We start from the raw sequence: 23,738 nt of genomic DNA, 5'->3' as shown, positions 1-23,738 counted from the left end.
TAAGGGCTCTTTCACACCTGCGTTCTTTTCTTCCGGCATAGAGTTCCGTCGTCGGGGCTCTATGCCGGAAGAATCCTGATCAGTTTTATCCTAATGCATTCTGAATGTAGAGAAATCCGTTCAGGATGCATCAGGATGTCTTCAGTTCCGGACCGGAACGTTTTTTGGCCGGAGAAAATACTGCAGCATGCTGCGCTTTTTGCTCCGGCCAAAAATCCTGAACACTTGCCGCAAGGCCAGATCCGGCATTAATCCGGATCCGGCCTTAAGCTAAATGTCGTTTCGACGTTAAGCTTTTTCTGAATGGTTACCATGGCTGCCGGGACGCTAAAGTCCTGGTAACCATGGTAAAGTGTAGTGGGGAGCGGGGGAGCAGTATACTTACCATCCGTGCGGCTCCCGGGGCGCTTCAGAGTGACGTCAGGGCGCCCCACGCGCATGGATGACGTGATCGCATGGCACGTCATCCATGCGCATGGGGCGCTCTGACGTCATTCTGGAGCGCCCCAGGAGCCGCACGGACTGTAAGTATACCGCTCCCCCGCTCCCCACTACTACTATGGCAACCAGGACTTTAATAGCGTCCTGGCTGCCATAGTAACACTGAACGCATTTTGAAGACGGATCCGTCTTCAAATGCTTTCAGTTCACTTGCGTTTTTCCGGATCCGGCGTGTAATTCCGGCAAGTGGAGTACACGCCGGATCCGGACAACGCAAGTGTGAAAGAGGCCTAACCCCTTCCAGCAAAAGCCAATTTGGACCAAATGCCGAAGCCGCATTTTTCAAACCTGACATGTGTCACTTTATCTGGCAATAACTCTGGAATGCTTTTACTGATCCAAGACTGTTTTCTAGTGACACATCATACTTCATGTTAGTGGTGAATATGATAAGTTTTATATAAAAAAAATAAGAAGAAATGTACTGGAAAATTTTTATTTTGAAAATTTTTATTTCTCTGGTTTTAACCCTTTTAAGGCCCGGGCCATTTTTCATTTTGCGTTTTTCCCTCCCTGCTTTCCCATAGTTCTAAACTTTGTATTTTTCTGTTCACATCGCCTTATGAGGGCTTATTTTTTGAGGGACAAGTTGTACTTTCTAATGGCTCCATATACGGTTGCATACCATGTAGTGGGAAGCAGAATTTTTTTAAATTACACTGTACACTATGCGGTAAAATTGACCTGTTATCTTCATTCTCCAGGTCAGTATGGTTCCAACGATACCACACTCGTATAATTTCTCTTGCGTTTTAATACTGAAAAAAAATGTAAACCTTTGTGGGGGGGGGGGGGGGGGGGGGGGGGAATAAAAAAAATCTAAAAATATTCATATTCTGACCCCTATAAACTTTTGTGTTGTAAGGGCTATTTTTTTGCAGGACAACTTTTCAGCGATACCAAAAAAATATTGGGTAGTTGAAATAATAAAAAAAACAGCAAATTAGCAGGTTTTTTTTTCCCCGTTACGCCATTTGCCGTAAGCCCTGAATATTGTTATATTTTACTAGTATGGGAATTTTTGCACGCGGCGATGCCCACGATGTTTAATTTTTTTTCATTGGTTAAGTATTTTTAATTTTAAGGAAAGGGGGGCGATTTTAATATTTTTTTTATATTTGTAAAAACTTTACTTTAAGTCACCTTGGCTGACAATAACTGGCAAGCATTAGATTGCCCATTGTGTTTATTGCTGTCTATATAGACATCATTGAACACTTCATTTGCACTATACCAATACAATGCTGCCACCTAGTGGCCTGCACTGGTATAGGTCTAAAATAGGCTCCGAAGACTGCTTGAGGCTTCGGGCTATTTCATAGATATAACAGATTCCCTGATCTCAGTCGGGGAACGCTGTTACCGGAGCGGAAGTGCAGAACTTCCACTTCCAGACTGCGAAGGGTAAAATGTATGCGATCAGCCTCATGACTGATCGCATACATGTGCCACAGGTATCTGCTATTTAAAATAGCAGAAACCCTGCGGCTATGGCGCCCGGCCCGATGATGTACATGTAAGTCATCGGGGTGAAGGGGTTAAGACAAATGCTTGTTTCTCACAAAATTATTAACATTCCCCATATGTCTATTTTATGTTGGCATCATATTGTAAATTTCATTTTTTTTGGATGGTTAGAAAGCTAAAACTTTTAGAAGCAATTTGACAGTTTCAAGCAAATTTTCCCAAAAATTCATTTTTGAAGTTACTTTAAAGGGAGTCTGTCATCTACCTGACCGGTTTTAAACAGATCACATTGTTCAGTGGGGCACAAAGACATGACACAGATGTTACCTGCGCTTAGTTTTTCAGGTGCTTCAAATCGCATATGCTAATGAGCCGTCGCAAGTGCCCAGGGGCAGGGAGTTTTCTGAAAGTGCCCAAGTTACCCTGCCTCACTCGCGCCTAACTCAGCCCCTCAGCAAGCTCAGGCCAGCCCTGTGGCTCTGTGACATATTTCCCTACAGGACGTTCGCGCATCGCTGCCGGGCCAGAGCATGCGCAGTGTTCTGCCCACTGTGGGCAGAGGCACAGGGATATAGAGTGCGCATGCACCAGTTACTGGCATGAAATTGGCGCATGCGCACTGCATATCTCTGTGCCTCTGACCACAGTGGGCAGAACAGTGCACATGCCCGGGCCCGGCAGCAATGCGTGAACAGCCGACAGGGAAATATGATGACACAGAGCCACATGGCTGGCAAGCGCGAGTGAGGCAGGGGAACTTGGGCACTTCCAGAAAACTCTCCGCCCCTGGGCACTTGCGATGGCTCACGATTTGAAAAACTAAGCACAGGTAACATCTGTGTCATGTCTTTGTGCCCCACTGAACAATGTGATCCGTTTAAAACGGGTTAGGTAGGTGACAGACTCCCATTAACCACCTAACTGTTCTGCCCAAAATGACAGCATTAGTCCAAGCAACAGATGAGATAACATGTTTCAAAATAGAGTCGGGAACAAATCGTGGGCAAAATCTCCTTTTACTTTCAGCAGCATCCTGACTTCTAACAGTGATATCTTAACCTGTACTGAAGCTGCCAGCTTTCAAATAATACAAAGCCCTTGTCTCTAGCTGCCACCAAACCAGAGACAGATATGAGCAGCTAAAGCAGCCCCTCCCTCCTTCAGGAGAGAGAGAAAAAATGCAGAGCCGACAGGCTGTAGGAGGAAAGGAAAAATAGTAAAAAATATATAGAAATGTGGTATTATCATCATTGTATTGGCCCACAATAAAATTATTTACCACTCAGTGAAAACTGTAAATAAATTCCCCAAAATAGTATACTGGTGGCCGGGGCGGCCCCTGCTCCAGGTAACCCCCCTCGGCGGCCCCTGCTCCAGGTAACCCCCCCTCGGCGGCCCCTGCTCCAGGTAACCCCCCTCGGCGGCCCCTGCTCCAGGTAACCCCCCCTCGGCGGCCCCTGCTCCAGGTAACCCCCTTCAGCGGCCCCTGCTCCAGGTAACCCCCTTCAGTGGCCCCTGCTCCAGGTGCTCTGCTGTATGTGTTCCCCAGAGCCCCTACTCTCCATGCATCCAGGGGCCCCCCCTCCCCGAGTACCCCTGCTTCAAGTGCCTCTCCTTTAGTTCCAGATGCCCTTCCTCCTTCTGGTGCCTGTGCTCACGCCACCTCCATCTCCTGTTGTGCCCCTGCAAAGGTGGTCTCTGCTCCAGGTAACCCCCTTGCGATGATGGGGATTCAAAATCATGCCCCCTTACCGGCTCTTCCACCAATTAGCAGAGAGTGCTTCTTTCTCTCCCGATTCTGTTCTCTGTTGCGCTGATGTGAACGCTTCTGCTCCTTGTGGTGTGCTGCAATTCTATTGGCTGGTGCGCAGCACATGCGCATTTAATATCGGCACGGACACATCGCACGCACAGAGGGATTTTATTATAGAGGTATATAGAGGATGGCCGCAAGTGTTGGCACCCCTGTCATTTTACCAGAAAATTAAGTATTTCTCCCAGTAACTTCTAGTAGAAATAGAGGAATGGCACAACATAGAGCCAGAAGAATAGAGGCTCCAGAATTGTTAGTACATGGGGAATACACGTCAGGAGAGGTGACAGGTCCTCTTTAAGGGCTGTGTGGTGAGTTATTTTGAGGGCACACCAAATTTGCACCATTATACAAGCTGTACACTGACTACTTTACATTGTATCAAAGTGTCAGATCTCCAGGGTTGTCCCATGAAAAGATATAGATATTTATAATTCATTTTTTTCTTTCTGTTAATTTACAGGGAAATACTATATAAAATCTAATGACACAATCAGCAGCAATAATCACTGTGCAGAGGCCAACGTGTCAGTTCAATATATGGACTCTGTGGACTTTAGACAGAGCTGGGCGAGGATTTGGGAGCCTGGAGCCCACAGCTCTTGCCTCCCAACCCATCAGACAGAGTATTATGAGACTGTAACCAAATCTGCACGTCTTCACATATATACTTACTGCCTTAACAGCTGCCGGCCTTGTTTCCAGGTCAGCTGACTGTTCGGAAGCCCTGGGGGAATCTCAGATTCTTTGGTTTCTTCTGAAACGAAGGAGTAAATATAGACTGATGTTAACGGCATCTATTCCTTATAATACACTATTCAGGCACCATCTGTCTGTATACAAGCAGCAGGTGACAGCATTATTAACACATGGCTATAGACCCGTTTCAAGAGATACCGAAACGAGTCCTGCTAAAAATCACCAAGTCTCAAATCAAAGCTGCACATTTCCAATGACAGATGCATGCCGTTAGGAGACATTTCTGAAATGTAAGGACAGAGAATCAGTCATAACCAACACATAAGGCCCTGTTCAATCCAAACATGAGATGTTCAGATGTGAAGGGTCTGCATCCGTGTACCAGTCTGCCAGGAGATGTTCTCAGTGGAGATCTTCAAGATTAGCATAAGGCTACATGCACACGACCGTGAACGGACACTAAATACGTTCATGTGCATGAGGCCCAAGAATCATATCTGGGCAATCTCCAAAGGGGAGACATACAAAAAAGGGATGAACCATGGACCATGGGTAATATACATTCTCAATGCCCATCCTTCCTGGAATGTCCCGTGCACAACTTAAAATCTCTGAATTAACACCTTTACAGAAAAGGAGAAATTGAAGGAATCTGCAGCTTATGGAATGGCACAGCATACCAAATACCCACACAAGTGACAGGATTAAAGAATGTGCTTACCCGATTCAATGGCTGGCATCTTCATATCGCCTTGATTTAATTCTGTTCCATATTTTAATTTATGGTATTTTGCCCTACAACAAACATTATGTTAAAATACCATAAGACAATGCTCAACTATAAATGTAAAGAACTACTAAGCCAACACGTGAGTAATACTCTGTTCCTTTAAAATTCACTTTTATTAAACATGAATAAGAGATACTACCATATTTTTCGCCCTATAAGACACCCCCCTCCGCCCAAAAAAAGGGGGAAAAGGTTAGTGAGTCTTATGGGGTGAATATAGGGAAAAAAACATGTCCAGCGCTTGTGGCCTCTGAAGTTACTTGTTACCTGCTGCCATGCGATCAAAGTTATAAGTTATACCAGCAAGAATGAGTCTTTATGTAGAAAACCATGATTTAAATCAAGCCTTACTGACTAGCGATTTAAATGCTGGTGCTGGGCTGGAGGTCTCTCCAATCCCCCTCCCTCAGTTTCCAGTTGTCAAATAGGGTGCTGTACATTCAAAATGAGTGCCATACTTCTAAATATCGGATCGGAAGAGATCCAAGATGATAGATCAAAACAATGAAGACGTTGTCCTTCTATAAATGGATGGTCCCACCATGGTTTATAATGTGGGCAATATTGTGAATTAAGGCGTTTCCAGACCTGGATGCACTATCTGAGTGCTCTTCCGGCCTCCTCCTCCCCCACTAATCCCCCCAATCCCCTCTAAGCTTATCTTCTATAGTATACTTGGGAATTTTCAATCATGATCACCAGGAGGCGATTGGGTAATATTTGAATATATATAGATCTACCTGTTACCCTAATTGAGCTCTATTTTTTGTCCTAATGCCTCGACTAATTCTTAACAATGTGGTTCCGACTGATGGAACGCAGGAGCACTCCAAAGATACTGCGTACATGACACTTCCGGTCTTTGGAACGCACGGATATGACGTAGTTTCCGAGGTGCTCGGCGGTGATGTAACTTCCGCTCTGTGGAACGCATGCGCGTTCCAGAGTGGCGTCACATGGTTTGAGGTGACGTCGTATCCGGCTCCGAGGCGCTCTTTGATGACATAACGTCCGCTCTGTGGAGCGCATATGCGTTCCAGAGCGGCGTCCTCTTTCTTATATACTTGTTTATATGTATATGTATCATACATGATTAGGAACTAATAAGCATAGATAAGGTTAACGATCGATATAATCCATGTATCTTCATAATATTGGAGGGGAATGACAGACAGTCTGAGGTGGTGGTGGGGGTTGGTACTATGTGTGTGTGTGGGGATGGGAGGAGAGTATTTAAGGCTCCAGTTTGAAATCAAAACTGAGATCCCTGACATCCCAAAAGCCTGCATCCTGGCACAAGTCTCCCAGAGGGTCCTGATTGAGGGTGTCACGCCGGACGGGATCTCAGACAGACATACAGATAAACCAGCAAACCAGGCTCTAGGCGAGAAGCAGGGGGAAGGGTCACCTCCTAGCAAATCCCTGACTTCTCTCCCTGCTCTGCACAGCCCACATTCAAACCTAGATGGTAGGAATGAAGTGTCCTCGTGCCTGGGCTAAAACACCCTAGATTCCCTGAGATGGTGAAAAGGGGAATAGGAGCAGCCTGCTCGCACAGAACTTGGATGGGAGAGATGACACCAACACAACCAAGATAGCCAACAACAAAAAATGAAAACCAAACTTATCTTTTCTGAGCTGGAACAAACAACCTTCCCTCCTTGCTTCCAAGGCCAGAATGATTTCTATAACCCGCTCAGAGCACTGGGATAGAGTGCCATTTAAACTAATGACCCCACCCAGTGCACCTGATGGGAGGCGGATCCAGCACGGCTCCAAAACAGAACACTAAACACATGCTGCTATTCTGGCTGACCTCCGTACATAGTCAGAGCAGGACATGACAGAGGGGCACCGAGTGATAGTCTCCATTGTGAGACGGAAAGCCAAGTATAATTTATCCCCGACGAACTGGATGTGATTTTTATCGACTGGGGAAACGCAGCGTCGGGAAAACTGTCTGTTTCAGGTTTACTTTGGTTGCCCTTTAGTGGGATACTTGCATGTATTCAGCATTCTGTTATTTATATTTCCCTTTCCTTTAGAATGTAGGGTTGAATAGGGGCATACAGATAAGGTACGAGGACAGGGAACCCCTACCATCAAGGGGTGTCCCTGGGCTGAGGTTTAGGAAGGGACGCATAGGGAGAAATATGTTTATCAATGGTTCCTATCGTTTACTTCTAGCCTGCGTTGCCCTGGAATAGGGATCAACCGGTATTGATTTTTTTAGGGCCGATACCGATAATTTGTGAACTTTCAGGCCGATAGCCGATAATTTATACCGATATTCTGTGGGAAAAAAAAAACACTACACAAATCTGCTGAAAATGAATATTTTTATTGTTAATGTGCAGTTTAATTTTTTATGTAATTTTTTTTTTTCATTTATACTTAATTTTTTATTTTATTTTTTATACTAACTTTTAGCCCCCTTAGCGACTAGAACCCTTGTCCTATTCACCCTGATAGATCTCTATCAGGGTGAATAGGACGTCACACTCTCCCTGCTGCTCTGTGCACACAGCAGCAGGGAGCTTACCATAGCAGCCAGGGCTTCAATAGCGTTCTGGCTGCCATGGTAACCGATCGGAGCCCCAGGATTACACAGGAGAAGGAGGGGAGAGGGGACCCTGTGGCCACTGCCACCAATGATTAAAACTGGGGGGGTTTGGGTGGAGGGGCACACTGCACCACCAATGTTTTTAATACTGGGGTGGGGGGCGCACTGCGCCACCAATGATAAATACTAGGGGGCTTGGGGGGGCGCACTGCGCCACCAATGAACATAAATCTCTCATTTATTCATATACAGGAGGTGGGAGCTGGCTGCAGAATCACATAGCCGGCTCCCGACCTCTATGAGCGGTAGCTGCGATGCGCGGCACCTGAGGGATTAACTACCGCAGATCGCAGCTACAGCTCATAGAGGCCGGGAGTCGGCTATGTGATTCTGCAGCTCCCGCCTCCTGTTCAATTTAAATGAATGAGTAAGTTAACATCATTGGTGGCGCAGTGGCTAAAGCCCCTCCCCTCCTCTTCTCATCTGTCTCCTCATTGGCGGCAGCAGCAGCACAGGGGGGAGGAGACACTGCTTCCTTCTCCCCCGTGCTGCTGAGGGAACACAGAGAGCAGCGCGATCTGTGTTCCCCATACGTTATCGGAATATCGGCAAAATAGATGCCCATACCAATAACAGTCAAAATCCTCTATCGGCCGATAATATCGGTAAAACCGATAATCGGTCGATCTCTACCCTGGAAGATGTACCAGTGATATCATCATTATCACGTCCTTCCTCACCACGTCCCTCTCAACATATGAGTCCCTGCTCTCTTCAAATAAGTTATACTAGGCTATTTCAACAAACTGTGAGTAACCCTGGGAGATTGCTTAAACTATATGCTGATCTGAGATAATAAGTATTTCATTCTGTATACATGTTGTCTTGACCCATGGGGTCCGAGCTTGATCTGAGCTTATGTTTTTAAGAGATTATTAAAAGGTATATTTTACCTTTTAATAATCTCTTAAAAACATAAGCTCAGATCAAGGCGGTTTTTGTGTTGATTAGTACCCAGGAACAGGCAAAGGGAGAGAGCACCACTATGTCGGAGCCCATGTATGTGAAGGATGACAAGAAGGTGAGAGTATACAGTCATGTTTGTATGGAGCATAAATAACTGGATATGGCATATAGACTAATTCCACTGGAAATCGGTCAACCACATTATTATTATAAATATATATTATGTAAAAAAAAAGAGCAGCACTCAACGCAGGATAAAATAAAACCCGCAAAATGTATTCACTCATGGTGTGGCAACGTTTCAGCTCTACAATTGAGAAAGGCTCACCATGGGTGAATACATTTAGTGGATTTTATTTTATCCTGTGTTGGAGTGCTGCTCTTTTTTACATATTATATTTGGGTAAGCTTCAGCCCTCAGAGCGTGCCTCCCATTTTGCTATATAGGCAGAGACCTGTATGCATTCCGGCAGACAAGGGGTGAACCAAGCATACTGCGGATTGTGTCTGGCCGATTCTCCAGTTGTCCGCTGAAACAGCTATGCCATAGTTGCAGACCGATTGAGTGAAAGTAGCCTAATTAGAACAAGGAATGAGGAGATCTCAGGACCCATGTGAGGTACAGGCCTGGGTCTAGCTTTGTTAGAAAGAGGTTGTCATGTACTATATTAAGTCTTTTTTTACATTAATCAGGGGATATTCCCTTTAAACAAGTAAATCCCTAGAAACCTTCCCTTTTCCTTTACAAAAAACATCCATATATACATATTGTAACAAATCAAGAGCAACTTACCGCTCCTGTTTCAAAGCATATTCTAACATTTTTATCCTTCTAACTAGGTCCTTCTTCAAGTTTTCTTGACCTTTTCTTTCACCTTGAAGAAAGGCTATCCGTGCCTGAAAAACAAAAAAAGAAACCTTTTCAGAAAACATCCCTGAAAATGCAATTGCTTATGAACACAAACCTAGGACGACGCTGTTCTTAAAGGGGTTGTCTTGGCTTTTTAATATTGATGACCTATCCCTGATGAATGGGGCTTTAGTGAAAAACGCATAGTAATCCGGATGCGATGCGTTTTTCATTGATTGTTGCGAAGAGAGGTTGTTTGTAAATCCTCTGTTTTTTTCACACACGTGAAAAACACATTAAAACGAATTGCATCGGGTGGAAAAAACTAACACTAAATGCAATTGTAGAAAAAACTGACTGAATTTGTTTGCAAAATGGTGCGAGTTTCACTGAACGCCCCTGACACAATCCGTATCATTCCTGTGTAAGAAGCCTAACAGGTGTGTACAGTCGTGGCCAAAAGTCCAAAAGACAAATATTAGTTTTCACAAAGTTCGCTGCTAAACTGCTTTTCGATCTTTGTTTCAGTTGTTTCTGTGATGTAGTGAAATATAATTACACGCACTTCATACGTTTCAAAGGCTTTTATCGACACTGACATGACATTTATGCAAAGAGTCAGTATTTGCAGTGTTGGCCCTTCTTTTTCAGGACCTCTGCAATTCGACTGGGCATGCTCTCAATCAACTTCTGGGCCAATTCCTGACTGATAGCAAACCATTCTTTCATAATCACTTCTTGGAGTTTGTCAGAATTAGTGGGTTTTTGTTTGTCCACCCGCCTCTTGAGGATTGACCACAAGTTCTCAATGGGATTAAGATCTGGGGAGTTTCCAGGCCATGGACCCAAAATGTCAATGTTTTGGTCCCCGAGCCACTTAGTTATCACTTTTGCCTTATGGCACGGTGCTCCATCGTGCTGGAAAATGCGTTGTTCTTCACCAAACTGTTGTTGGATTGTTGGAAGAAGTTGCTGTTGGAGGCTGTGTTTTTGGGCAAAATTGTGAGTGAGCCCACTCCCTTGGATGAGAAGCAACCCCACACATGAATGGTCTCAGGATGCTTTACTGTTGGCATGACACAGGACTGATGGTAGCGCTCACCTTTTCTTCTCCGGACAAGCCTTTTTTTCCCGATGCCCCAAACAATCGGAAAGAGGCTTCATCGGAGAATATGACTTTGCCCCAGTCCTCAGCAGTCCATTCACCATATTTTCTGCAGAAGATCAATCTGCCCCTGATGTTTTTTTGGAGAGAAGTGGCTTCTTTGCTGCCCTTCTTGACACTAGGCCATCTTCCAAAAGTCTTCGCCTCACTGTGCGTGCAGATGTGCTCACACCTGCCTGCTGCCATTCCTGAGCAAGCTCTGCACTGGTGGCACTCCGATCCCGCAGCTGAATCCTCTTTAGGAGACGATCCTGGCGCTTGCTGGACTTTCTTGGACGCCCTGAAGCCTTTTTAACAAGAATTGAACCTCTTTCCTTGAAGTTCTTGATGATCCTATAAATTGTTGATTGAGGTGCAATCTCAGTAGTAGGGATGTCCCAATACCGATATCCGTATCGGGACCGATACCCGACATTTGCACGAGTACATGTACTCGTGCAAATGTCCCTGATACCACTGCCCATACCTGTGCGCCGCTTCTAAATGTGCCTGTGTCCGTCCGCGGCCTGCCCCTGCATCTCGCACAGCAAATACAGCTGTGATTTCTCTGACTGAGCTGATCCGTGTGAAACAGCTCAGTCAGATTAGCATAGAGGCAGCAGCAGGCAGTGTAATAGGAGCCTACAGTGGAAGCTAGCCCCACCCCTCCCCACCCTCCAACCAATCAGAGGCAACCAGCACTGACTCACAGCACAGGGGGAGTCGTGCAGGGACTCAGAATCGTCTGAGAGTTTATTAGTTAAAAGAATCGAATGAGTCAGAGACGTGTCACCGAGTCCCTGCCAGGCTTCCTGCTCTGCGGCTCCCTGTCTGGGGTGGGGGGCGCATTAGTATAGCATGTAGCAGAGCTGTGTGTGTACAGGGTGCATGCAGCAGTGTAGCATGTAGCAGAGCAGGAAGCCTGGCAGGGACTCGGTGACAGTGTCTGACTCATTCGATTCTTTTAACTAATAAACTCTCAGACGATTCTCCGAGTCCCTGCAATAACTATACATTGTAATTACATTAGTCTGCTCCACTGCATTCACTGCAGTAGAGCTGTGTTTGCCAGGAGCGAGTCCCTCTTGACCTTCGGTTCACTTGAGAGCAGACTCAGCAAGTGAACCGAAGATTCAGTAGTTTTGAAAGTTATAGGAACCAACCCTAGTAAGTGTATAAAGCTTAGAAGATTATAACCAGCCCAAGTGGTCACAGACTCCTTGTGGCTGCCCCCCCACACAGGATGACGTCTCCTTGTGGCTGCCCCCACACAGGATGACGTCTCCTTGTGGCTGCCCCCCCACACAGGATGACGTCTCCTTGTGGCTGCCCCCCCACACAGGATGACGTCTCCTTGTGGCTGCCCCCCCACACAGGATAACGTCTCCTTGTGGCTGCCCCCCCACACAGGATAACGTCTCCTTGTGGCTGCCCCCCCACACAGGATAACGTCTCCTTGTGGCTGCCCCCCCACACAGGATAACGTCTCCTTGTGGCTGCCCCCCCACACAGGATAACGTCTCCTTGTGGCTGCCCCCCCACACAGTATAACGTCTCCTTGTGGCTGCCCCCACACAGTATAACATCTCCTTGGAACGTTATAGTTCTGTTTTTGGGCCTTTTGGTTGGTCAGTAGTCAGAAAATACATGTGTGTATTTTATTGTTAAAATTAGTATCGTAATTGGTATCGGTGAGTACTTAAAAAAAAGTATCGGTACTCGTACTCAGTCTTAAAAAAATGGTATCGGGACATCCCTACTTAGTAGCCATATGCAACACAATGATGGCTGCACGCGTTTCTTTGCAGGTCACCATGGTTAACAATGGAAGAACAATGATTTCAAGCATCACCCTCCTTTTAACAGGTCAAGTCTGCCATTTTAACCCAATCAGCCTGACATAATGATCTCCAGCCTTGTGCTCGTCAACATTCTCACCTGAGTTAACAAGACAATTACTGAAATGATCTCAGCAGGTCCTTTAGCGACAGCAATGAAATGCAGTGGGAAGTTTTTTGGGGGATCAAGTTAATTTTCATGGCAAAGAAGGACTATGCAATTCATCCGATCACTCTTCATAACATTCTGGAGTATATGCAAATTGCTATTATAAAAACTTAAGCAGCAACTTTTCCAATATTTATGCAATTGTCAAAACTTTTAGCCATGACTGTACACTGGTCGGAGTGTATCCAGCTAAGAATGAAAAGGCAGATGTATTGTAATGCATTGCAGTGGGGATCATACACCCAAAAGTGATGATCATAAATAAAAAAAAATAAAAAAAAAAGGTTCTAAAAAAAAAAAATGCCCCTTTCCCCTTATTTTATAACAAACAGAAAAAAAAAAAAAAACACATTCGGTATCGCCACGTCCGTAATGACCGGCTCTTTAAATATATCACATGATCCACCCTGTCTGATAAACACCATAAATACAAACAAAAAAAACAGTGTTAAAAAAAAAAAAAAAAACATTTGTCACCTTGCATCACAAAAAGTGCAACACCAAGCGATCAAACAGGCGTATGTCCCACAAAACGGTATCAATAAAACAGTCACCTCATCCCGCAAAAAACGTGCCCCTACCTTAGACAATCGCAACAAATTTTTTTATTTTTTTTAAATATAGCTCTCAGAAAATGGACACTAAAACATCATTTTTTTTGTTTCAAAACTATTATTGTGCTAAAGTGAAATACATAAAAAAAAAAAAAAAATTACATTAGGTATCGCCACATCCATAACAACCAGCTCTAAAAATATCACATGACCTAACCCCTCAGATGAACACCGTAAAAAAAATTGCAACAGCAAGTGATCAAAAAGGCGTATGCCCCCCAAAATAGTACCAGACAGTCACCTCATCCCGCAAAAATGAGACCCTAAGAAAATCGGTCAAAAAAAAATAAAAAAAAAATAAAGCTATGGCTCTCATACTATGGAGACACTAAAATATCATTATTTCTGTTTCAAAAATGCTATTATTGTGTAAAACTTCAATAAGAAAAAGTAGACATAATAGGTATTGCCACGTGCGCAACGATCTGCTCTATAAAAAAGTCACATGACCTAATCCCTTAGGTAAACGCTGTAAAAATAAAAAAAGATGCCAAAACATCCATTTTTTGGTTACCTTCCCTCACAAAAAACGTAATATAGAGCAATTAAAAATCATATGTACCCCAAAATGGGCACCTTATCCCGTAGTTTCCAAAATGTGGTCACCTTTTTGAGTTTCTACTGTAGTTGTGCATCAGGGGGCCTTCAAATGGGACATGGCATCTAAAAACTAGTTCAGCTAAATTTGCCTTCCAAAAACCATATGGCGTTCCTTTCCTACTACGACCTGCCGTGTGCCCATACAGCAGTTTACGATCACATGTCGGGTGTTTCTGTAAACCGCAGAATCAGGGGAATAAATATTGAGTTTTATTTGGCTGTTAAAGCAAAATATAGTAGATGGCGGCTCACTATATCCATACACCATACATACTTATAGAAATACTTCTTCGCAGCTTCAGGTGATAGAGTGCCTGCTCCACCCCATATACTAACCTGATCTATTTGGCTGTTAACCCTTGCTTTGCTACTGGAAAAATTGATTAAAATGTAAAAGCTGCCCAAAAAAGTGAAATTCTGAAATTTCATCTCCATTTTCTATTAATTCTTGTGTAACACCTAAAGGGTTAACAAGGTTTCTAAAATCAGTTTTGTATACCTTGAGGAGTGCAGTTTCTAAAATGGGGTCATTTTTGAGTGGTTTCTATTATGTAAGCCTCAGAAAATGACTTCAGACCTGAACTGGTCCTTTAAAAAGTGGATTTTGGAAATTTTCCGAAAAACTTCAAGATTTGCTTCCAAACTTCTTCATCCAAACATGAAGTAGACATATGGGGAATGTAAAGTAATTACTATTTTTGGAGGTATTACTATCTATCTAGTAGAGAAATTGAAATTTGGAAATTTGAACATTTTTCCAACTGTTTGACATGTCAGATTTGCAAAAAAATGGCCTAGGCAGGAAGGTGAAAACAGGCCCGGGGTTGAAGGGGTTGTCTCGCTTCAGCAAATGGCATTTATCATGTAGAGAAAGTTAATACAAGGCACTTACTAATGTATTGCGATTGTCCATATTGCCTCCTTTGCTAGCTGGATTCATTTTTCCAGCACATTATACACTGCTCGTTTCCATGGTTACGACCACCCTACAATCCAGCAGCAATGGTCGTGCTTGCTTCTCTGGTGGCTGGGAACATGGAAGCACACAGGTTAGTGCTTTTTCCTATAGTGTGCGAGCATGGCCACTGCTGTTAGATTGCAGGGTGGTCGTAACCATGGAAACGAGCTGTGTATTATGTGATGTAAAAATGAATCCAGCCAGCAAAGGAGGCAATATGGGTAATCACAATAAGTGCCTTGTGTTAACTTTCTCTACATAATAAATGCCTCTTGCTGAACTGAGACAACCCCTTTAAAGGGGTATTCCAGTTCCCTGACTTGGGTCTGCTTTGAAAGCATTGTGCAGGTTTAACCCCTTCTACCCCAGAGCTTTTTTTTGTTACTCTGCGTTTTCATTTTGCGTTCCCCGCCTTCCCAGAGCCATAACATTTTTCCTTTCACATACCATAGCCGTATGAGGGCTTATTGTTTGCAGGACAAGTTGTACTCCCAACGACACTATTTAATATTGCATAGAATGTACTGGGGGGGAAAAATCCAAAGTCGTGGAATTGGAAAAAAAATATATATATTTAGACACTGTTTTACATGGTTCATTATGCAGTAAAACAGACTTGTGATCTTCATTCTCCAGGTCAGTACGAATCTTTATTTTTTTGCTGTCATTTTCTGACATCTATAAAACTTTTTGTAGTTATGTGTGTGGAGCTGTATAAGGGCTCATTTTTTTGTTTTTTGTTGGAGAAGCGACCAAAAAAAAAAAAAAAGGCAAATCGGCCATTTTGACTCTTTTCGTTTCACCTTTTTCCTTATGGGATTAATACTATTATATTTTAATAGTATGGGCAGTTTCACATGTGGCGATACCCATGATGTGTATTTTTTTATTCTCATTTTGTGGAAAGGGGGATGATCTGAATTTTTATATTTTTTCCTTTTTTTTTTAAACGGTAGTTTCCATAGGGAACTATAACAAGCAATCATTAGCATTGCAGTCTATGATGATTTTACTAGTGTCCTCTGGAGCCCTGCTACAGACAAGGGCTCCATAGCAAAACACTGTGCAGCAGCCTCCTGTCATTCACTATGACTGGGGATGCTACACACAAGCTCCAGCTCCTCCGATTGCCGCCCCGGGGGAGCCAGAGCATCACCAGAAGCGTACGCTTTCGGAATTTAGGGCCCTCAGATGCTGTGGTGAAGTTTGACCAACAGCATCTGAGAGGTTAAATGTCCACAATTGATATTACCGCTGAATGCGGACATTAGCCATGGGTATCTGCCCAGTTGCTATGGCGCCTGCTCTGCTCAGGAGCGGGTGCCATCTTTAAAGACCTAACATGTGACGTAATAATACGTCACATGTCGGGAAAGCACTAAATATCTAATATACTGTAATAAACCCTTTTGCACCGTTCTCTAATGTACTTTGTTCCTAGTCTCCCTCAGCCTTGTTTACACTCCTGCTTCCCTTACAACCTGTCTGCTCGCGCCTGCTGCTGGTCGATCATGCTCAGCTTCTTTGCGTCTAGTCCCAGCATTCTCTGCACCTGGGACGAGCTCTGGTTGGGGCTTCTCTGCTCTGTGTCTAGTCCCAGCATTCTCTGCACCTGGGACGAGCTCTGGTTGGGGCTTCTCTGCTCTGTGTCTGGTCCCAGCATTCTCTGCACCTGGGACGAGCTCTGGTTGGGGCTTCTCTGCTCTGTGTCTAGTCCCATCACTCTCTGCACCTGGGACGAGCTCTGGTTGGGGATTCTCTGCTCTGTGTCTAGTCCCAGCATTCTCTGCACCTGGGACGAGCTCTGGTTGGGGCTTCTCTGCTCTGTGTCTGGTCCCAGCATTCTCTGCACCTGGGACGAGCTCTGGTTGGGGATTCTCTGCTCTGTGTCTAGTCCCAGCATTCTCTGCACCTGGGACGAGCTCTGGTTGGGGCTTCTCTGCTCTGTGTCTAGTCCCAGCATTCTCTGCACCTGGGACGAGCTCTGGTTGGGGCTTCTCTGCTGTGTCTAGTCCCAGCATTCTATGCACCTGGGACGAGCTCTGGTTGGGGCTTCTCTGCTCTGTGTCTAGTCCCAGCATTCTCTGCACCTGGGACAAGCTCTGGTTGGGGCTTCTCTGCTCTGTGTCTAGTCCCAGCATTCTCTGCACCTGGGACAAGCTCTGGTTGGGGCTTCTCTGCTCTGTGTCTAGTCCCAGCATTCTCTGCACCTGGGACAAGCTCTGGTTGGGGCTTCTCTGCTCTGTGTCTAGTCCCAGCATTCTCTGCACCTGGGACGAGCTCTGGTTGGGGCTTCTCTGCTCTGTGTCTGGTCCCAGCATTCTCTGCACCTGGGACGAGCTCTGGTTGGGGCTTCTCTGCGTCTGGTCCCAGCATTCTCTGCACCTGGGACGAGCTCTGGTTGGGGCTTCTCTGCGGCTGGTCCCAGCATTCTCTGCACCTGGGACGAGCTCTGGTTGGGGCTTCTCTGCTCTGTGTCTGGTCCCAGCATTCTCTGCACCTGGGACGAGCTCTGGTTGGGGCTTCTCTGCGTCTGGTCCCAGCATTCTCTGCACCTGGGACGAGCTCTGGTTGGGGCTTCTCTGTTCTGTGTCTAGTCCCAGCATTCTCTGTACCTGGGACAAGCTCTGGTTGGGGATTCTCTGCTGTGTGTCTAGTCCCAGCATTCTCTGCACCTGGGACGAGCTCTGGTTGGGGCTTCTCTGCTCTGTGTTTGGTCCCAGCATTCTCTGCACCTGGGACGAGCTCTGGTTGGGGCTTCTCTGCTCTGTGTCTAGTCCCAGCATTCTCTGCACCTGGGACGAGCTCTGGTTGGGGCTTCTCTGCTCTGTGTCTAGTCCCAGCATTCTCTGCACCTGGGACGAGCTCGGGTTGGGGATTCTCTGCTCTGTGTCTAGTCCCAGCATTCTCTGCACCTGGGACGAGCTCTGGTTGGGGATTCTCTGCTCTGTGTCTAGTCCCAGCATTCTCTGCACCTGGGACGAGCTCTGGTTGGGGCTTCTCTGCTGAGAGAGGGAGCTGTGTGCTGATTCCACAAGGCATGTAAGGGAGCTGTGCTCCCCATCACCTGAAGCTGGCTTGCTGAGTAACCCTGACACTCAAGGCCTCTTTCACACAACCGTATGGCGTTTTCACTGTTTTGCAGTCTGTTTTTCAGTTTTGTGTTTTCCGTTTCATTTTCCGTATGGCATATACAGTAATTACATAGAAAAAATTGAGCTGGGCATAACATTTTCAATAGATGGTTCCGCAAAAGCGGAACGGATACGGAAGACATACAGATGTATTTCCGTATGTGTTCCGTTTTTTTTTTTTTTTTGCGGACCAGTTAACTTAAATGGAGCCATGGAATGTGATTTGCGGGCAATAATAGGACATGTTCTTTCAACGGAACGGAAAAATGGAAATACGGAAACTGAATGCATACGGAGTACATTCAGTTTTTTTTTTTTGCAGAACCATTGAAATGAATGGTTCTGTATACGAAAAAAAAAAAACGGTTGTGTGAAAGAGGCCTAGCAGTAAGCTTTCGTTGTAGCTTTTTCTGTTACTTTCTTCACCTTGCTCAGGGTCACATCTGCTTCACCCGTTAATTGCTCTTTCTAACTGCTTTCTGCGTCTTGATGCTGTCTGTCTGTGTCTCTGTAATACCGTGTGTCTGTCAGTCTGTAAATCTTACAGTCTGCCTATGTTTTTCACTACACAGCAGTCACTATTTTCCATATCTTTCTCTCTATTAGGTTCTGTCTTTCTCACAAACATGAGAGGACGCAGAAAGAGAAGCAGACCTGGAAGAAGTGTCACTTCAGGGGCTGATATGTATTATACTTAATTGCACCATACACACCAACGCTACAGGAGTTGAAAAAATACCCCTTTAAGGACCAGGCCAAATTTCGGAAATCTGAAATGTGTCACTTTATGTGGTAATAACTTTGGAACGCTTTTAATTATCAAATACATTGAGATTGTTTTCTCATGACACATTGTACTTCGTGATAGTGGTAAATTTGAGTTCATGCATTTAAAAAAAAAATTTTTACCAAAAATGCGGAAAAATTTGCAATTTTCTAAATTTTTATTTCTCTGCCTTTAAGACAGATAGTGATACCTCTAAATAGTTATTACACTTTATGTGGCATCCATTTTAATATTTTTTTCCTATAAGGCAGTGAGGGTTAACAGCAAAACAAAACAATATTTAAAACCCTGATTCTGTGGTCGTAAACTGATGTATGGGCACACAGCAGGGCTCAGAAGAGGAGGAACGTATGGACTTTGGAGGGCAGATTTCACTGGGATAATTTTAAGTTTCCATGTCGCATTAGAAGACCCCCTGATGCACCCCTACAGTAGAAACTCCCAAAAAGTGACCCCATTTTTGAAAACTACAGAATAAGGTGACAGTTTTATTAGTACTATTTTGGTGCACGTATGATTTTTGATTGCTCAATATTACACTTTTTGTGAGGCAACCCAAAAATGTTTTGGCACAGTTTTTTTTAGCGTTCACCTAAGGGGGTAGGTCATGTGACATTTTTATAGAGCCGCTCGTTACGGACGCGGTAATATCTAACATGGCTATTTTTATTACTTAAACATTTTTCTGTGCCTGTCAATTTGCAACTTGCAGTAAGTCACTTGCTGCTGTGACTTACTACTACGTCAAGGGTTGTTAAAGGGATTCTGTCACCAAGTTTTGGGCTATAGAGCTGCGGACATGCACGGCTGGATCGCCACTAGCATGTCCGCAATATACCTGTCCTATAGGGCTGTGTGGTTTTAATTTCTTTAAAAAAAGGATTTTATAGATATGTAAATGAGTCTTGTATGTGTCCAAGGGGCTGTACTAACCTTCCTGGAGCCCAGCCGTGCCCACCTGTGAAGGAGCCCAGCACCGCCTATGTCCTCCGAATCTCCTCCTTTCATCAACTATAGATTGCCTTAATCTCGCGATGCGTGAGCTCGTGCATGCGCAGTGCCGGCATAGTGTTCCTTCCCTGTGCTGGCATCAGCCTCAGGGAAAGAACTGCGCATTCATGAGCTCGCGCATCGCGAGATGACGGCAATCTATAGTTGATGAAAGGAGGAGATTCGGAGTAGGGGTGGGCGATATGGCCTAAAATCTATATTGCAATATAATTTTAAGCATGTGCGATATATATAGTGATATATTGTTTTCTATATTTGGGAGGGGGGGGTTAAACTTTTTTTTACTTTTTATTTAATAACTATTTGCCTCCTTAAGGGCTAGAACCCTTGTCATATTCACTCTGATAGAGCTCTATTAGGGTGACTAGGACTTTACACACTCCCTGCTGCCCTGTGCACACAGCAGCAGGGAGCTGACCATGGCAGCCAGCCTCTCATGTGCCCCTTATCAGCCCCCTCTGGTAACTCAAACCCACCCCCCCTCTCCCTCCCCAGTATTAATCATTGGTGGCAGTGGCCACAGGTCCCCATCCCCCCCCCCCCCCCCCCATCATTGGTGGCAGTGGGCAGTTCTGACCGGAGTCCCAGCAGTGTAATGCTGGGGCTCTGATCGGTTACCATGGCAGCCAGAACGCTACTGCAGTCCTGGCTGCCATGGTATGTTAGTGAACAGCATTATACTCACGTGCGCCGTGGCCGCTCCTTCTCACAGGTCTGTGTGGCACATTGCTAATGCTATAAGCCAGGGATGGACAACCTGAGGCTCCCCAGCTGTTGCAAAACTACAATTCCCAGCATGCCCAGACTGCCTACAGCTATCAGCCTACGGCAGGGCATGGTGGGAGTTGTAGTTTTACAACAGCTGGAGAGCTGCGGGTTGTCCATGCCTGCTATAAGCATTAGCAATGCGCCGCACAGACAGAAAAAGGAGTGGCTGGGCACAGCTGGGCTCCAGGAAGGTTAGTACAGCCCCTTGGACACATACAAGACTCATTTACATATCTATAAAAATCCTTTTTCAAAGGAATTAAAACCACACAGCCCTATAGGACAGATATATTGCGGACATGCTAGAGGCGATCTAGCCGTTCATGTCCGCAGCTCTATAGGCTAAAACGAGGTGACAGAATCCCTTTAAGGGGGGGGGGGGAAACTACATCCGTATGCCATCCGTTTTTTTGGGGGCGGATCCATTGTAACCATGCTAAAACGGACAATAGGACATGTTCTAATTTGCATTTTTTGCGGACTCCTTGGAATGAATGGGTCCGCATCCTATCCCCAAAAAACTGAATGGACACAGAAACAAACATTCGTGGGCATGTAGCCTAATACTGTAGGGCGCGCTCGCTCCGTACAGTATTGAAACTGTTTTATGCGAACTGACTTCGGATGTTTCGCTCATCTCTAGTCACCATGAAATGCAGTCAGTCTGCAGACAGCGTGAAGGAGCAGGAGGAGCTGTGCAGAATATCTCGTTTTGGGGGAAATGATAAAACTTGTAATTTATACATTTAAATCTCTCCTCTTTTGATACTTCGAGTCACTGTATTTTCACACAATTTTATTTCATAGAGAATGTTAAAACTAGAAAAATTCAATTCTATCACTTCATTAAAATATATGTCTGCATCCACTTGAAAAAAAGCTGTAAAGTCACGGCCACTAAGGGTCACACGCCACTGCCTGTTGTCAGAGAAGATCCATCCCAAGTAGTCAGCTGAGAGAGGGGGGACCTGTCAGAACTAGTGAGATCAGTCTGATAAAAGACCTGCTTCTACACTTCTGAACAGGAACCTCCTTCCTTTCTGTAAGGCCTCACGCACACGGACGTCAATATGCGGGCACCAGCCGTGTGCTCCCCGCATCACGGCGTTTCTGTCCATGCCTCTGCACCGCAATAAAATAGAACTTGTTCTATTTTTTTGGGACGATCACGGCCGCATTCAAGTTTAATGGGTCTCGATATGTCACAGCCGCTGCAGTCCCCAATGCACGGAACGGCTGCACGATGACCGTGTGCCGAGGCCCAAGAGTGATGCCCATCTCCTAAGGCTCCATTCACACGTCCGTGTGTGTTTTGCGGATCCGCAAAACATTGACACCGGCATTGTGCATTCCACATTTTGCGGACTGCACATCGCCGGCACTTAATAGAAAATGCCTAATCTTGTCCGCAATAGGACATGTTCTAGTTTTTGGGGGAACGGAACTGCGGACCTGGAAGAAGTGCAGATCCGCAATTCCGTATATAGGCAACACATAGTGTGGCCCCATAGAAATGAATGGGTCCGCAATTCCATTCCGCAAAATGCTTCTCAGAGAAATGCATAGCTGAATCATGGCTGAAGACGACTTTAGAGAAGCCCAAACAGTATTGATTGTACAAAGAAGCACGGCCATTATGCAAACTTTTTTTTATTTTATTTTTTTACTCAGGTACAGGTTAAGACAACCCCTAAGTGACACAGCTATATCTGTATACACTATTAGGCCCCTTTCACACGGCAGTGTGCTGGCTGGTCCCATGCTGCAGACCGAGAATCGCGGTCCGCAATGCACAGGCACAAACCATGGGGCAGCCGCATGCGGATCGAGGACCCATTCACTTGAATGGGTTCCGCAAAAAGATGGAACAAGCTTTATATTTTTGCTGAACGGAAGCACTCCGTATCGCTTCTGTGTGGTTCCCCATCTCCGGATCTGTGAACCCATTCAAGTGAACACGTTTGCATCCGTGATGCAGAATGCACATGGCTGGTGACCCGTGTATTGTGGAACAGATGTTATGCGGCCCACAATACGGCTACAAAACGAATACGTTCGGGTGAAAGAGGCCTTACACAAAGAATGCTATCAATTACTGATAACAACAAGTGTACAACAGAAGTCAGAAAGAGGAGAAATATACCGTAAAATGTATAAATGATAAACTTTACTGAATCAGAAGAAAACACTACATATACAGTCCTGATCAAAGGTTTAAGACCACTTGAAAAATGGCAAACAAAAAAATCATAGCTAGCATCGCTGGAGCTAAACAAGGTTCCAAGTAGAGCTTCAACATGCAAGAAGAAATGGGAGTGAGACAAAACATTTTTTGAGCATTCAATTTAATGAAAACAAATAAACGGAAACAGGCTATTTTTCAGCTGATCAAAAGTTTAGGACCACACCTCCAAAAAAATAAAAAATATGCAAGCGTTTCCATGAGGTGAGTGGGAACATTTCTCCAAGTGGTGAAGACGGCCGCACGAAGGCCATCTACTGTCTGGAACTGTTGTCCATTTTTGTAAACTTCCCTTGCCATCCATCCCCAAAGGTTCTCAATTGGATTTAGATCAGGGGAACAGGCGGGATGGGCCAAAAGAGTGATGTTATTCTCCTGGAAGAAGTCCCTGTGTACTGTAGTGTTGTCCTGTTGAAAAATCCGGTCGTTACCGCACAGACGAAGGTCCTCAGTCATGAGGAATGCTCTCTGCAACATCTGGACATAGCCAGCGGCCGTTTGACGCCCCAGCACTTCCTGAAGCTCCATTGGAACTGAAGGAAAAAAACTAAAAAAATAATCAATCACCCCAGACCATTATGGTGCCCCCTCCACTGTGGCGCGTAGAAAACATCTCAGGTGGGAGCTGCTTGTCATGCCAGTAACGTTGGAAACCATCAGGACCATCAAGGTTAAATTTTTTCTCATCAGAGAATAAAACTTTCTTCCATCTTTGAATGTCCCATGTTTGGTGCTCTCTTGCAAAGTCCAAACGAGCAGTTCTGTGGCGTTCAAGGAGATGAGGTCTTTGAAGACGTTTTTTGTTTTTGAAGCCCTTCAGTCTC

At 45.0% G+C, this 23,738-nt stretch overlaps 1 protein-coding gene across 4 annotated transcripts in view; it reads right to left on the bottom strand.

Annotated features, from left to right (window-relative positions):
* STRN3 (striatin 3) overlaps positions 1 to 23,738 on the bottom strand; it is an 83,702-nt gene that overhangs the window by 51,485 nt on the left and 8,479 nt on the right. For all 4 annotated transcript variants that reach the window (XM_044272526.1, XM_044272523.1, XM_044272524.1 and 1 more), the window contains exons 2-4: positions 9,593 to 9,696; positions 5,202 to 5,275; positions 4,457 to 4,538 (exon numbers count right to left, since the gene is read on the bottom strand). In XM_044272526.1, coding sequence (XP_044128461.1) covers positions 4,457 to 4,538; positions 5,202 to 5,275; positions 9,593 to 9,696 — 260 coding nt within the window. The remainder of the gene's footprint in view (positions 1 to 4,456; positions 4,539 to 5,201; positions 5,276 to 9,592; positions 9,697 to 23,738) is intronic.

Source organism: Bufo gargarizans, chromosome 11 (genome assembly GCF_014858855.1).
Source record: "Bufo gargarizans isolate SCDJY-AF-19 chromosome 11, ASM1485885v1, whole genome shotgun sequence".
Taxonomy (NCBI): domain Eukaryota; kingdom Metazoa; phylum Chordata; class Amphibia; order Anura; family Bufonidae; genus Bufo; species Bufo gargarizans.
This window is presented reverse-complemented; position numbering and strand designations above follow the sequence as displayed.